At 43.5% G+C, this 15956-nt stretch overlaps 1 protein-coding gene across 6 annotated transcripts in view; it reads right to left on the reverse strand.

The window, feature by feature from the left end:
* Window positions 1–15956, reverse strand: part of tjap1 (tight junction associated protein 1 (peripheral)) — a 593272-nt gene that overhangs the window by 440209 nt on the left and 137107 nt on the right. For all 6 annotated transcript variants that reach the window (XM_068028188.1, XM_068028184.1, XM_068028169.1 and 3 more), the window contains exon 3: window positions 3809–3974. In XM_068028188.1, coding sequence (XP_067884289.1) covers window positions 3809–3937 — 129 coding nt within the window. In that variant the 5' untranslated portion in view covers window positions 3938–3974. The remainder of the gene's footprint in view (window positions 1–3808; window positions 3975–15956) is intronic.

A 15956-nucleotide genomic window follows, 5' to 3' on the forward strand; every position in this document is an offset into this window, starting at 1 on the left:
CATCAAGCGGCACTTGCTTAGCAATAACCTGCTCAGTGACGCTCGGTTTGGGTTCCGCCAGGGCCACTCAGCTCCTGACCTCATTACAGCCTTGGTTCAAACATGGACAAAAGAGCTGAACTCAAGAGGTGAGGTGAGGTGAGTGACTGCCCTTAACATCAAAGCAGCATTTGACCGAGTATGGCATCAAGGAACCCGAGCAAAACTGGAGTCAATGGGAATTGGGGAAAACTCTCCGCTGGTTGGAGTCATACCTAACGCAAAGGAAGGTGATTGTGGTTGTTGGAGGTCAATCATCTCAGTCCCAGGACATCACTGCAGGAGTTCCTCAGGGTAGTGTCCTAGGCCCAACCATCTTCAGCTGCTTCATCAATGACCTTCCTTCAATCATAAGGTCAGAAGTGGGGATGTTCGCTGATGATTGCACAATGTTCAGCACCATTCGTGACTCCTCAGATACTGAAGCAGTCCGTGTAGAAATGCAGCAAGACCTGGACAATATCCAGGCTTGGGCTGATAAGTAGAAAGTAACATTCACGCCACACAAGTGCCAGGCAATGACCATCTCCAACAAGAGAGAATCTAGCCATCTCCCCTTGACATTCAATGGCATTACCATCGCTGAATCCCCCACTATCAACATCCTAGGGGCTACCATTGACCAGAAACTGAATTGCAGTAGCCATATAAATACCATGGCTACAAGAGCAGGTCAGAGGCTAGGAACCCTGCAGCAAGTAACTCATCTCCTGACTCCCCAATGCCTGTCCACCATCAACAAGGCACAAGTCAAGAGTGTGGTGGAATACTCTCCACTTGCCTGGATGGGTGCAGCTCCAACAACACTCAAGAAGCTCGACACCATCCAGGACAAAGCAGCTCGCTTGATTGGCACACCATCTACAAACATACACTCCCTCCACCACCGACGCACAGTGGCAGCAGTGTGTACCATCTACAAGATGCACTGCAGCAACACACCAAGGCTCCTTCAACAGCACCTTCCAAACCCATGACCTCTACCACCACGAAGGACAAGAGCAGCAGATGCATGGGAACATCACCACCTGCAAGTTCCCGTCCAAGTCACACATCATCCTGACTTGGATCGCCGTTCCTTCACCGTCGCTTGATCAAAATCCTGGAACTGCCTTCCTAACAGCATTGTGGGTGTACCTACCTCACATGGACTGCAGCGGTTCAAGAAGGCAGCTCACCATCACCTTCTCGAGGGCAATTAGGGATGGGCAATAAATGCTGGCCTGGCCAGTGACGCCCACATCCCATGAATGAATAAAAAAAAAATTCTGAAGGGGCTGGATAGGGTAGACACTGAGAGGTTGTTTCCGCTGGTCGGGGAATCTAAAACACAGGGGCACAATCTCAGGATAAAATAAAATGATTATTCAGGACTGAGATGAGGAGAAATTTCTTCACTCAAAGGGTTGTGAACCTTTGGAATTCTCTACCCCAGAGGGTTGCGGATGCTCCATCGTTAAATATATTTAAGGCCGAGATGAATTTTGATCTCTCAGGGAATCTACGGATATGTCAAGCAGGTGGGAAAGTGGAGTTAAAGCCTAAGATCAGCCATGATCATATTGAATGGTGGAGCAGGCTCGACAGGCCATATGGTCTACTCCTGCTCCTATTTTATATGTTCTTAACCAGACCCATTCCTTCTATATCTACTGCATTGTGTCCTGAGAAAATCCCTGAGCAAATAGTTTGTTCTGATTATGCATTGCAGCAGTCTCCAACTCATATTAATATTCTTTTGCATCTTGTGAATGAAATAATAAATATTTCTGCAATTTTCTCTGCTCCTCTTGGGGCACTGACTCATGCTGGTTACAGTCCCACTGTACACGCACTGTTTCAACGCCTCATCCAAATAACCATTCCTTGCATCTAAGTCGAGGCAGAATTAATTGTTCTTAGACTACTGATCATCACCTATCTGCTGCACACCATCCAGCAGGGATCAGTGGTAGCAATAAGGAGCAGGAACCCAAGCTAAATCTTACTCTTTCCAATTCAGGGACCTAAAGGCCTATTGTAAAGGGCCCCCCTCATTACCAGTTCAGCACAAACCAGAGATTAAATCTTTATCTACATGTATCAGGACCACATTGGACTGTGTAATTAACACTAAGCCATTGGGGAGCTAAGAGTTTTAACCTTCAATTGACTTAATTGACATTAGCAGCTCTCAATTTGTTTTCAACAGGATGCCAGATAGTTTCTAACAACATGAACAAGAATAAGGAATGTGTAATAAAACCCAAAAGGACTGACAACGATGCAATACTTCCATGTAGTATTCTTAAACTATCAGCGGATATCTCTGGTGCATCTTGCCAAGTGCACAGGTGACATCTAACCATATTATATTAGTACTGTTCAAAGATTCTCAGTTAACGACTTCAATTGAGAAACATTAAACCATCAAAATTGATTTGTGCATTTCTTCGTCCCTTACCTTATTTTGCACAACGATGGATGTCATTTGCAGAGCAGCCAAATGCCTATCCTGATCTGAATGTAGAGATGAGTTTAAATCAGCTCGATATTTCTCAACAACGTCCTTCTGTCCCTCTCCGGTTTCTAGATAATGAGGCTGCTTGCATTCTGTACCGGTTTCAAATCCATCCGTTTTATTTCCTCTACCCAACTCTCCCTCTCTACTTGCTTCGAGTGCCTTTGTTGTACACTCAGGACATCTGTCTACACTTTCTCTACGGACATCAGTAACATCTCTCTGTGTACTGTGGTATTTCTCAATGCTATCGTTCCTTGTTATAAAGTGCTTTCCAATTGTTCTAGGACTTGTTGGTCTCGCCATATCCTGCCACCCTTTCTTGGATTCAACTCCAATTTCCATGCTGTTCCTTCTTCTCTCAAGCACATCTCTGCTTTCACCTGAACCCTTTACCATCCCATCTCTCATTTCCTGCATTTGCCTCTTGTCATGCCTCAACTCTGGACCCAAATCTTGGCTTGACTCTGGTGAACAGCGGCTTATTGTTTGTCCTTTTGCCCGTGTAGCTACTACTGACTGAAAATTGTGTGGACTCAGCACTCTGTAGGTGATTTCATCCAGGAATTTTGAAAACTTTAGTTTCTCCTCTATTATCCCTGCACCTGGCCCTTGGCGCCTACCTTGTGCTAAACTGAATCGTGGCGATAGTTTGCCTTGAATAGAGGCTCTTCTGCCCTTTCGTCCTCTCTGGATTTGCTGAGAAGGCAGAACTGACTGGTCTGTTGTATTTTGGACTAATGTTTCTGCAGACCTGGCTTTACGCAGACTTTCAATCTTTACTCCTAGCATTTTCGTCTGTTTGAGAATTCCTTTGCGAGGTGGCTGAATCTGGGAACTATCCAGCTCCCTTGGAGCCAGAATTTCAGCGGGTTCTTTGAAAACTAAACTACGCCCCAAATTCCTGGTTTTCAGTGGCTGTCTGGAATTTTCATCCTCATTCAGAGAAGCCATGAGTGTCTTTTCACTTTTGGTCATAAACCTAGTTAAACCTTGTACTTCTGACCTGAGATTACCTTTTCCTGACCGTTTGCCTGTTTTTTCACTGTAAAAGCCTCGAGGAAACAGGTTCCCAACACCCAGCCTATTCGGAGAAGGGACATCCTCCCTTTCACTGCTGGAATCCTGAGACCAGAGGGGAGAAAAGTGATCATTTGATGCTTCTGAATTTTCCGCACTCTGCAGCATTCCTACATTTGGCTTGCCAATGGTATCCGTGTAACTGAATCGTCTGTGCTGCAGTTCAGGCACACATTTGTTCTCAGTTACCTGACTTAGCTCGGATGGTATGGCTGTCCCATCTAGCTCATCCCTAAAAACTGGTGGCTCCTGCCGATTCTCCCGGTGCTGAAGCGGTGCCTTTCTGTATGGCTTTCTTGGAGTTGGTGTGTTACTCATATTCGGGCTCCCTACGTTTCACTCCCCACAGCACAACCTAATAAACCAAAGGCAGAGGGGTTACAAACATTTAGTTGAGTGTAAGTAGTTCGAAAATGACAGTGTTTTAAGTAGATTTCACCCCTGCCCAATGTTATAATTAATTGACCTGCTCAAATGACAAAATGATCAAAATAATCGTTATATATGCATTGCTGCAGGAAGGGCAGTGAGAAGAGCTGCTTCGACAAATAACTGTCAAAAGGACATCAATTCATGTGTACTGTCTGCACAGAGAGAGAGAGAACACACAAACCCCTCTCAGCTAGAATTGTACAGTTAACATCAAGAGAGCACTGATTCGCAGCAACATTTTATTGATCAAACTGTCTGTGGTTCTAATATCAAGAGTTGGTAAAGGTGATTTAAACCACAAAATTCAGTAGTCAATCTTTTTTCTATATGACACAAATCAGTGGATGGCTTAATAGTCATATTACACATTTATTCTCACAATCCTACTAATCCACCAAGAGCAGTAATGCTGGTTCATTTTTCAATGCACTAAGTTCCATCTATTAATTGAGCTACAATAAATTCCACTTAAAGGTAGATAATCTGAGGATTTTTTGGAAACAAGCTGTATACGACTGTATCATTTGCAAGCTCAACAGCAGCAATGTGAAATCACAGGAAAATGTGACCCAGAATCAAAGATCACCCAAATTCAGTTAATGAGTCACTTCAAGGCACACAGCCACATTTAGATTACTTAGTCAAGAACTTTAATACATTTTCGGGAAGTAAGCATCACTAGCAAGGCCACTATTTATTGCCCATCCCTCAGCTTAATAGATCACTTCAGAGGGCATTTGAGAGTGAACCATATTGGTCAGGTACTGGAGTCATATGTAGGATAGACCAGCTAAAGCCAGCAGAGTTCTTTCCCTAAAAAAGGCATGAATGACCAAGTTGGATTATTATGGCAATCTGACAGTTCAAAGGTCACTGTAACTAATACATGCATTCTATTTCCAGGTTTGTTTAATAAACGGAAATAAAATTCTCAAACTGCCATGGTGGGATTTGTGCTTGTGCTATCTGGCTTCTTAATCCATAACTCTGGGTTACTCGCCCAGAAACAAACCACCTGATTATATACATATTTCTGCTCACTGCACTATAGTAAAGATATCCAGGCATTGGAGGCAGAAAAATAAGGAAACAAAACCAATATTCAACTCAAGTTACTGAGCTACAAGAACAGGTTGAGAGCCTGAGATTTTTTACTCTGATGAGAAGGCTCAAGGAAGACACTATTCAAGTTTTTAAGATCTTTAAGGGAATCCAAAAATGGAATCCTGATACGTTGCAAATTGACACAAAGCCTAGAATCAGGAGGCAGGGTTGGGAGGAAGATGCACAGAGCTTCAGATTGAATTACTTTCTGCAAAGGATCATAAACATGTGCAAAGGTTGCTTAGGGAGGTAGCTATTACAGAAACATTTAAGAGAGAACTGAATAAATATTTGAGAATGGATTGAGGGTATTAGTTTTGTACTGTTCTATGTTCTATACCTCTCTGACTCTCTATCTCACTTTCCTCCTTTCAGACACTCCTTAAAACCTACCAAGCTTTTTAGTCATCTGACCTAATATCTTAGAACATAGAACATAGAACAGTACAGCAAAGTACAGGCCCTTCGGCCCACAATGTTGTGCCGAACCTTTAACCTACTCTAGGATCAAACTACCTACATACCCTTCATACTACTATCATCCATGTACCTATCCAAGAGTCGCTTAAATGTCCCTAATGTATCTGCTTCTACTACCACCGCTGGCAGTGCATTCCACGCACCCACCACTCTCTGTGTAAAGAACCTACCTCTGACATCTCCCCGAAACCTTCCTCCAATCACCTTAAAATTATGCCCCCTGGTGATAGCCCTTTCCGCCCTGGGGAAAAGTCTCTGGCTATCCACTCTATCTATGCCTCTCATCATCTTGTACCCCTCTATCAAGTCACCTCTCATCCTTCTTCGCTCCAATGAGAAAAGCCCTAGCTCCCTCAACCTTTCTTCATAAGACATGCCCTCCAGTCCAGGCAGCATCCTGGTAAATCTCCTCTGCACCCTCTCTAAAGCTTCCACATCCTTCCTATAATGAGGTGACCAGAACTGAACACAATATTCCAAGTGTGGTCTAACCAGGGCCTTATAGAGCTGCAGCATAACCTCGCGGCCCTGTTAATGAAAGCCAACACACCATACGCTTTCTTAACAACCCTATCAACTTGGGTGGCAACTTTGAGGGATCTATGGACGTGGACCCCAAGATCCCTCTGTTCCTCCACACTATCAAGAATCCTGTCTTTAAGCTTGTATTCTGCATTCAAATTCGACCTTCCAAAATGAATCACTTCACACTTTTCCAGGTTGAACTCCATCTGCCACTTCTCAGCCCAGCTCTGCATCCTGTCAATGTCCCGTTGCAACCTACAACAGCCTTCCACACTATCCACAACTCCAGAAACCTTCGTGTCATCGGCAAACTTGCTAACCCAGCCTTCCACTTCCTCATCCAAGTCATTTATAAAAATCACAAAGAGCAGAGGTCCCAGAACAGATCCTTGTGGAACACCACTGGTCACCGAGCTCCAGGCTGAATACTTTCCATCTACTACCACCCTCTGGCTTCTATGGGCCAGCCAATTTTGTATCCAGACAGCCAACTTTCCCTGTATCCCATGCCTCCTTACTTTCTGAATGAGCCTACCATGGGGAACCTTATCAAACGCCTTGCTAAAATCCATATACACCACATCCACTGCTCTTCCTTCATCAATGTGTTTTGTCACATCTTCAAAGAATTCAATAAGACTTGTGAGGCATCACCAGCCCCTCACAAAGCCATGCTGACTGTCTCTAATCAAACTATGCTTTTCCAAATAATCATAAATCCTGTCTCTCAGAATCCTCTCCAATAATTTGCCCACTACCGACGTAAGACTGATGTGGTTTTGGTGTGGTTTGGTGACAAATTTAGTTTTATAATGCTCCTGTGAAGTGCCTTCAGATATTCTATTACATTACAGGTGCTTGATAAATATAAATTGTTGCTGTTTATTTCAGATTTCCAGCATCTGAAGTATTTTGCTTTTGATGACAGAACTCACCCTGCGGACCTGAAAAACCAAACTCAAACTTGAGTAAATCACAAATACAGCATTCCTGCTTCAGAAAACAGTATTAAACACTAAGAAAAAATATTAGAGGGGAAAATCGGAAATACTATTAAAGTGAATGCTCAATAACTGATAAATAGAAATTCAGCGGGGATAAATAATCTGTTGTTTCAATTAGCAATGTTTGTTTTTTCTTAAGTCAGACATTCCCCATTAATAACTTCCACATTTCCCCTTGTGCTGCTGACTGATAAGAAGAGCTAGCTCCCTCTAGCGTTCATCAGTCTATATGAAAAATACAGGTCCTGTTTTCAGCCTGGGAGTGCTGCTAAAACGTTGTGGAGCCCACTTAGACTATGTGAATTGCAACAAGAAGGCACATCATCCTAAAATTACAAACCACTGCATTGAATGTGAAATTACCCACGCCACATGTCAGTAAAAGTTATTTTTTTTAAATATTCGTTTCATGGGATGTGTCAGGCCAGCATTTATTGCCCATCCATAACAGCCCTTGAGAAAGGGGTAGTGAGCCGCCTTCTTGAACCACTGCAGTCCACGTGGTGCACATACGCACACAGTGCTGTTCGGGAGGGAGGTTTTTGACCCAGTGACAGTGAAAGAATGGCAATATAGTTCCAAGTCAGGATGATGTGTGACTTGGAGGGAAATGTGCAGGTAGTGGTGTTCCCATGCATCTTCTGCCCTTGTCCTTCTAGGTGGTAGAGATCACGGGTTTGGAAGCTGCTGTCTAAGGAGCCTTGGTACGTTGCAGCTTGTCGATGGTACACACTGCTGCCACTGTGCGTCGGTGGTGGAGGGAGTGAATGTTTGTAGATGGGGTGCCAATCAAGTGGGCTGTTTTGTCCTGGATGGTGTCGAGCTACTTGAGTGTTGCTGGAGCTGCACACATCCAGGCAAGTGGAGGGTATTCCATCACGCTCCTGACTTGCGCCTTGTTGATGGTGGACAGGCATTGGGGAGTCAGGAGGTGAATTACTCGCCTCAGGATTCCTAGCCTCTGACCTGCTCTTGTAGCCACCGTATTTATATGGCTACTGCAGTTAAATTTCTGGTCAATGGTAACCACCAGGATGTTGATAGTGGGGGATTCAGCGATGATAATGGCATTGAATGTTAAGGGGAAATGGTTAGATTCTCTCTTGTTAGAGATGGTCATTACCTGGCACTTGTGTGGCGTGAATGTAACTTGAGAAGCCACCCGCAAGAGATAGCATTACACACAACAAATACAGCATGGTCAAACTTCAAAACATTGGATTGTTAGTGAAATTTTTAAAACTCTAATTTTGTCTGCATAAAACCTGATGATCCGAGCAGTTGATCCCATACCAGCATACTCTGTATTGTTCAACAGAGGAACACTGTTGGCAACAATATCCTCAGACAATCACAAAATAGTTTGAATGCTGGACATCTACAATAAAAGCAGAAAATGCTGGAAGCACTCAGCAGGTCAGGCAGCAACTGTGGAGAGGGAAACAGTTAACGTTTCAGGTCAATGACTGTTCATCAGTACTGGAAGCCAAGATGTCAGATATTAACAGCCTTTAAGTAAATAAAGAGCCAAGGAAATGGGGGTGGCAGGAAAAGAACAGAGGAGAAAGGTCTCTTTTAGGGTTCAGGGCAGGAGTGATTAAATGACAAGAAGTATGATGGTGCAAGGTGTTACAAGGATTTTTTTTGTATTAAAACATAGGATTCTGTGTTTTTAAAAAGTGGAAAAGGATTTTACTGGACATTGAGACAGCTGCAAAGAGTTGAACTTTATGGATGTTGAAAGGAAGTTCAACAAAAGCTGAACTGGTAAACAAGGACTGGAACGCAGGTAATTTCAAGGAAACCAGCATGGGATTGACCTCAGAGCTACCCTGTTATGACGATGGAGAATTTTTGACTGGGCATGTGTCTTGTTTATGGAAGGTTTTGGTTTCAGTTTTGAACTTTAAAAGCCAGTGGGTTTGAACAAAAAGCAGGCACTTGGAATTTGATTGCTGACCTGCCTGGAGATCAGAAGGAGGAGGATTACCTCTCTAGAAAAGAATCCTGCATCTCTCGAGAAGAAACCATGTATTTCAAATGTGGCAGATTCCTATTGCCTCCTGGCTCTGAAGAATCCCTGCATCTAGCTGCACTGTTGCCTCCTGGGGATAAGAAATCCTGAATACTGGAAGAAACCTTTTACTGGTATCCTGCTGCTGGAAGACCTAAGATCACCCTTGTTGCTGCACACCTGATGGAAGACCTTATGTGAAGCCTTCTACTATTGAAGTTCTTTAAAGGTGTCAGGCAAACCCCCCCCCCCCCCCCCCCCTACCTGCCAAGACTGAGGCACACATGATTTTGCCACATGAACATTAAAACTTAAAATTGCAAGCCCCTGGCTGGAAGGACATTTGCAAAGTAACATACAGTATGGAAACAAAAGAACCAGTCCCCGCCCCAATACACAGAAGAGACCTGGTCAAACCAGTCGGTCATGTGACCACCTGCAGGCCAAGTAGGGGAGTTTTAAACTGGAAAAACAGAATTTGAACTCAGAACACCGTGTGCTCCTGGAACTGAGGCTAGAATTACCTCCTTTTCTGTCTGCATTCTCATCTCTCAGGGAACTGAATCTTGTGAAGACACATGAACCTCAAAGAGAGAAACGTTTCCTTTGCGAACAAGGTTTAAGCAGAATACTGGGCCCCAACGAAATGCAAGAATTACCTACAAAAGAACTATACCGTGAGCGAAGCACAGTAACAAGATATTGTCTCAAATTGTTCCACTTCATCTTTTCTTCTCTTTACTGTCCCTATCTGCATGTGTATATCGTGTGTGCAGGCTAGCGTGGGCACGTCGTAGATCCATAGACTTGAACTGTATTAGAGTTTAAGTAAGTTAAATAAATTTCACTTTTCTTCTTTAAATCAAAGAAAGGCTGTTTGTGCTCATTTCTTTGCCTTATAATTGGAAAGTGTGAACAAGAATTCACAAAGGGGGAGCTCAAAACACAGTGTGTTTAAAATTAAACCCTGTTACAATAAAGACCAGGTGAAGATCTTAACAGACCCTGAGACAACTTTCTCACCTGGTCGTAACAGAAATTGGGTACTAGCGTCCGGAGTTTTACACACAGACGAATGAGTGAAATTGGCAGTGGGAAGCCAAATTGTTCCCAATCAAAAAGAGCAAAGATCAATACAGGTTTTCTTGTGGTTGTGTGTGATTGAATACTAACATGTCTGCAACTGAAGAGAGCAGCTCTCCAAGCCAGGGTGAAGTAACTTGGGATAAGTTAAAAGCACTGTCTATGGAGGAGTTGAGGAAAATGGTTGAGCAGTGTGGGATCACTGTACATGGCAAGGCTAGGAAGTCTGAACTCCTAATGCTAGTGGTCCACCATTTTTCCCTTGAATCTGAAGATGCAGAAGCAGTGTTAGAAGCAGACCCAGACAGGGTGCAAAGTTACAATTGGAACAAAGGAAACTTGAAATCGAGGAAAAAGAGAGGCAGCAGAGGGAGAAAGAGAGGGCCTTCCAAAAGGAACGGGAAGAAAATGAAAGGCAGGAGACAGTGAGAGAGAAAGAGAAAAAGAGTATTCCGGAAAGAATCCAAAGAGAGCTGAAGCAGCTTGATTTAACTGGGGCCGACAGAGTAACCCCAGGGAAAGCATACCAATATGGAGAAGCAGAATTCAGAGCTGGGTACAAAATTGCTAAAACACTCTCAATTAGTTCCAAAATTCAATGAGAAAGATGTGGAATCATTTTTTGTGTCTTTCGAGAAACTGTCAAGGCAGCTAAAATGGCCAGCTGAGACCTGGTCTCTTTTAATGCAAAGCAAACTAACTGGAAAAGTCCATGAGGTTTATTTCTTGTTGCCAGATGAGAGTTCAGCAAGTCTGAACTGACCAAAAATGCTATCCTCCGCGCATATGAACTAGCACCCGAAGTCTATCGCCAAAAGTTTAGAACCCTCAAAAAGCAAGCTAATCAAACTCATCTGGAGTTCGAAAGAAATAAGCAGCTGGCTTTTGACCAATGGCTGAGGGCTGTAAAAATACAGGTCAGCTATGAGACTCTCAGAGAAGTAATCCATTCGAGGAATTTAAAAACTGTCTCCCATTCTCAATAAAGACCCATGTGTAGAGGTTCAGGGTGCCCGGCAAGCAGCCGTTCTGGCCAATGAGTTTGCTTTAATTTATAAGTCGGTTTCCCAAGGGAGAACCTTTCCTATTCACCCCCACAAATCCGAAAAGGACAAAGGGTGGGAAGGTGATAGAAGCCCTGGCAGTCCTGGAAGAGAAAGGAAAACAGGAAACACAGGGGGCCCTCCTCCAGTCAAAAAAGGTGCTGTCAGCAAGAGTGAGGCCCGGAGACCTGTGTGCTTCCATTGTAGTAAGGCAGGGCATCGAAGAGCTGACTGCTGGAAACTAAAAGGAAAACCGGTAGGGTTAATCAGGGCACACCTGCTTAGTGAAGACAGGACCCTGGTGCAAAGCACAGCAGAACAAGCTGTGGCTTTAACTGCAATAAGAGTGCAACCCAAGAAGCTTACTACTTGGAGTAGTAAGTCCTACTCAGGACTGAGATGAGGAGAAATTACTTCACCCAAAGAGTGGTGAGCCTGTGGAATTCACTACCACAGAAAGCAATTGAGGCCAAAACATTGTATGTTTTCAAGAAGGAGTTAGATATGGCTGTTGGGCTTAAAGGGATCAAAGAATCTGGGGGGAAAGCGAGAACAGGTTACTGAGTTGGATGATCAGCCATGGTCATAATGAATGGCAAAGCAGGCTGGAAGGGCCGAATGGCCTACTCTTGCTCCTATTTTCTATGTTTCTATGTTACTACGGCCACTGCAGGAAAAGTTAATAGGATTCCTGAAGGTTATCAGGGTTTTGTGTTTTAAGGGAAAGTAACCCCATACCCCTCGAGTGGGGCAAGCAAGCCCATAGCAATTCTCAGGGACACAGGGGCTACTGGATCCCTTTTACTGGGAAAAGGCCTGACCTTTCCCCCAGAGAGTACAGTGAACACCAAAATGGTGGTGAATGGTATTGGAGGGCAGTGCATGCCTGTACCTGTACACCAGGTACACCTGGAGTGACCTAGTTTCGGGACCAGTGACCATAGAGATTGTCCCTAGTTTGCCTGTGGATGACATTGACCTGCTCTGAGGTAATCATCTGGCGGGTGAAGGTGGTAGCCCCCACAGTAGTGAAAGAAAGACTGCAGGAGGTCAGAGAAACAGGGCAGTGGCAGGAGACAGTCTCCTGCAGTTTCCCTGAAAGTGTAATGGGTCAGGCCATGATCAAACCAGTTCCCCCAGAGGAGACTGCATTGGCACTGCAAGCAGATGACCATGAGGTCTGCCGGTCCAAGACTTTCTTTGGAAAGTTAGGAGACCCAGAGAATGAATAAATGGATTTTCCCTAGCTGAGGCTCAGCGAGCCGAGCCAGTATTGTGAAAGTGAAGCAGTGGGAGTCCCTGATTGCTACTATTTAAAGAATGAGGTACTGATGAGGAAATGGAGTTCTCTTCACAGACTTGAGGGCAAAGAGTGGACAGTAGTTCACCAGTTAGTGGTGCAACAGAGGTACCGGAGAGAAATATTAAGGAGGGCCCACAAGACTACAGTAGCTGTACATGCCAGTATACAACAGACCAAAGCCCACACAAGACAGCAGTTTGACTGACCAAAACTCCACAAGGATGTGGTGGAGTTGCCACATGTGCCAGATTGAGGGGAAACCCCAACCTATAGTGAAACCTGCACTCCCACGTCCTGTACCGGTGTTAGGAGGACCCTCCAGCAGAGGGCTGGTAAACTGTAAGGGACCCCCACTGAGAACCAAAGGGGACAGGCAGGCGCACAGTTGGCAAAAGTTTAGAAAGAGCAGGGGCAAAAGTGACCAAGAGGGCAGATTAAAGGAAGTCCAGGAGGAATCCCGGATGAAAACCTCTACTGTCTGGTCAACCAACCCCGAAAAATATGAAAAGCTAGACCCGACATCCTCCTACGTAAATGCAGACTCTAGAGATACCCCACCACAGATGCTAACAGCATTTACAGGAACCTGCAGAGACAAAGAAAGACCTATAGGGGGCAGAGAAACCGTGAGGGTGATGCCTCATCTAGTTGAAGTGTCAAACAAGAATGCAGTTAAGTCTGCACAAATACCTGCAGGTAGGAGTGTCCCTGAGAACAAAGGGAAGAATCCACCCCCACAGTCAGAGGAAAAGGGAACCACCCATCCCCTCAAGCCAAAATTATTTGCATGACTCAGAGTTCAGGATAGACCTGCCCACCACCAACTACCCTGAGAAAAAAAGAGAGAATTAAAGCAGCCCTGGCACCCAGAACAGACCAGTTTTAATAAGCTTTAAGATTGGTGAATGAATGGAAATGAATGAGAGAAATGGTTTTCTTTCTGTATCTTTTATTTCTCTCAAACTCAATAATGAAATGCTCCATTTTTCTTCAAATCACATTTCATTCCCCCGTGTGTGGGTGTGTCAGGCAAACCCCTCCACCTGCCAGGACTGAGGCACACATGATTTCGACACATGAACATTAAAATTTAAAATTGCAAGCCCCTGGCTGGAAAGACATTTGCATAGTACCAGACAGTGTTGAAACAAAGGAAGAAGTCCCCGCCCCAATACACTGTGAGTGAAGTACAGTAACAAGATGTTGCCTCAAACGGTTCCAGTTTATCTTCTTTTCTGTTCCTATCTGCATGTGTATATCGCGTGTGCATGCTAGCGTGAGCAATCGTATATCCGTAAGCTTGACCATATCAGAGTTTAAGTAAGTTTAATAAATTTCACTTTTCTTCAGTAAACCAAAGAAAGCCTGTTTGTGCTCTTTTCTTTGCCTTATAATTGGAAAGCTGTGAACAAGAATTCACAAAGGGGGAGCTCAAAACACAGTGTGTTTAAAATTAAACCATGTTACAATAAGACCAGGTGAAGATAGTAACAGACCCCTAGACAACTTTCTCACCTGGTCATAACTAACACCTACCCATCACAGACTGTTCATCAATCTCGCCTGGAAAGACTTTAAGTGGCATCTAACTATTCGACTTTGGGACACCTCACCAAACCGAAGAACACCCTTCCAGATCATGACGGACTAAATTTTTTAAAATTATTCCTTTGATTCCTATGAAACAGCGGTAAACCAAAATCCTTTTTTTTCTCCAGTTAACCAGTTTTTGGATATATGTGTATGTGGGCTGGGGGAAATAAGGAGCTTTAATATCTCAATTCATATATAGATTTACTTCATTATTGGTTAAGACTTGGTTTTATAATTAACAGTTAATTTTTGTTGTTGATTAAAGAAACCTAGTTGGTGTGCTTTATTCAGGGGACAAATAGAGTATCTAATTGGCTTTTTTGATAAGTGGGAAAAATTTATTGATATACTGTGACCTGTGAAGAAGTGGGACTGAATTAACAGTGCATTCCTCCCACCTTAGTCGTAACAAAGGCAAAAGAGATGGTAATGGGACTAATGAAGTAATATTGAAACAGGAGGAGCCACTTAGCCCCTTGAGCCTGTTCCGTTGCCATTCAATGAATACCCACCTTTGCCCCATTTCCCTTAATCCCTTTATCAAACTCAGTATTAAAATTAATTGATCTAGCATCAACTGCCATCTGCGGAAGAGTGTTCCAAACTTGTACCACACTTTGTGAATAGAAATGTTTCCTAATTTCACTCCTGAAAGGTCTGGCTCTAACTTTTATACTATGATTCCTAGTCCCAGACATCCATTCAGCAGATGCAGTTTTTCCCAATCTACCCTATCTGCTCCCCTTAATATCTTGAAAACTTTGATCAAATCATCCTTTAACCTTCTAAATTCCAAGGAATACACCAAGTTTGTCCAATCATTCCTTGAAATTTAACCCTTGGAGTCATCGTTCTGCTAAATCTACACTACGCTGCACTCCCTTCCTAAGGTGTGGTACCCAGAACTGTTCCCAGTACTCTAGGTGTGGTTTAATCAGGGCTTTGTACGGACGAAACATGACTTCCTGCCCCTTGTATTCTACTTGTCTTCTAGATATAAAGGCCAGATGCATTCCATTAGCCTTTCTGATCATTTTCTGTACTTGTTCATGACATTTTAATGATCCATGTATCTAGCACCCAAATCTCTTTGGACCGCCACTGTTTTTCGGTTTTCACCATTTAGAAAGCACCCTATTTCATCCTTTTCAGCTCCAAAGTGGATGTCCTCACAACTGCTTACATTAAAATTCATTTGCCATAGTCTTGCCCATTCACTTAACCAAGGCAAATGGTATGTTAATGGTGTGTTGAAAGACAAAGCGTTAGTGCAAAGAGGGTGTTTCTGTCCATTAACACCCTCTCTGCACTAACGCTTCATAAAAACACTTACTTTTGGTAATAAGTAGAACTTCAGCACCTAGAAAGGACAACGTTAGATGTGGTCTTAGGGCTGTCTGACTTGAATGCCAAGTATAGGTGGATCACCAACAAAGTTTGAAGCTCAGCACTGTAACTTAATCCTAAACTATGGAAAGTAGCCAAAGAAAGACAAGATTATGTAAGTTTAGTAAAGGTCTTCCTTTATCCTCCACAGGTTTCTAATCTTCTTTTGTTCTTAACTCCAAGTTATAGATATGAACATCAACACATACTTTTGACAAGTTTGACAATTTTACTTGTGAGCATAAACAAAGAAGGTGATTCCATTGAAAAGGCCTGATGCAGTATTGCCTGATAACTATTGGCTAGTTGCACTTGTGTGGCATGGTACTAAGCAACAACAAAAAAGGCAAGCAGATATAAAAGTGGACAG

This window comes from Heterodontus francisci, chromosome 3 (assembly GCF_036365525.1).
Source record: "Heterodontus francisci isolate sHetFra1 chromosome 3, sHetFra1.hap1, whole genome shotgun sequence".
Classification (NCBI taxonomy): Eukaryota; Metazoa; Chordata; class Chondrichthyes; order Heterodontiformes; family Heterodontidae; genus Heterodontus; species Heterodontus francisci.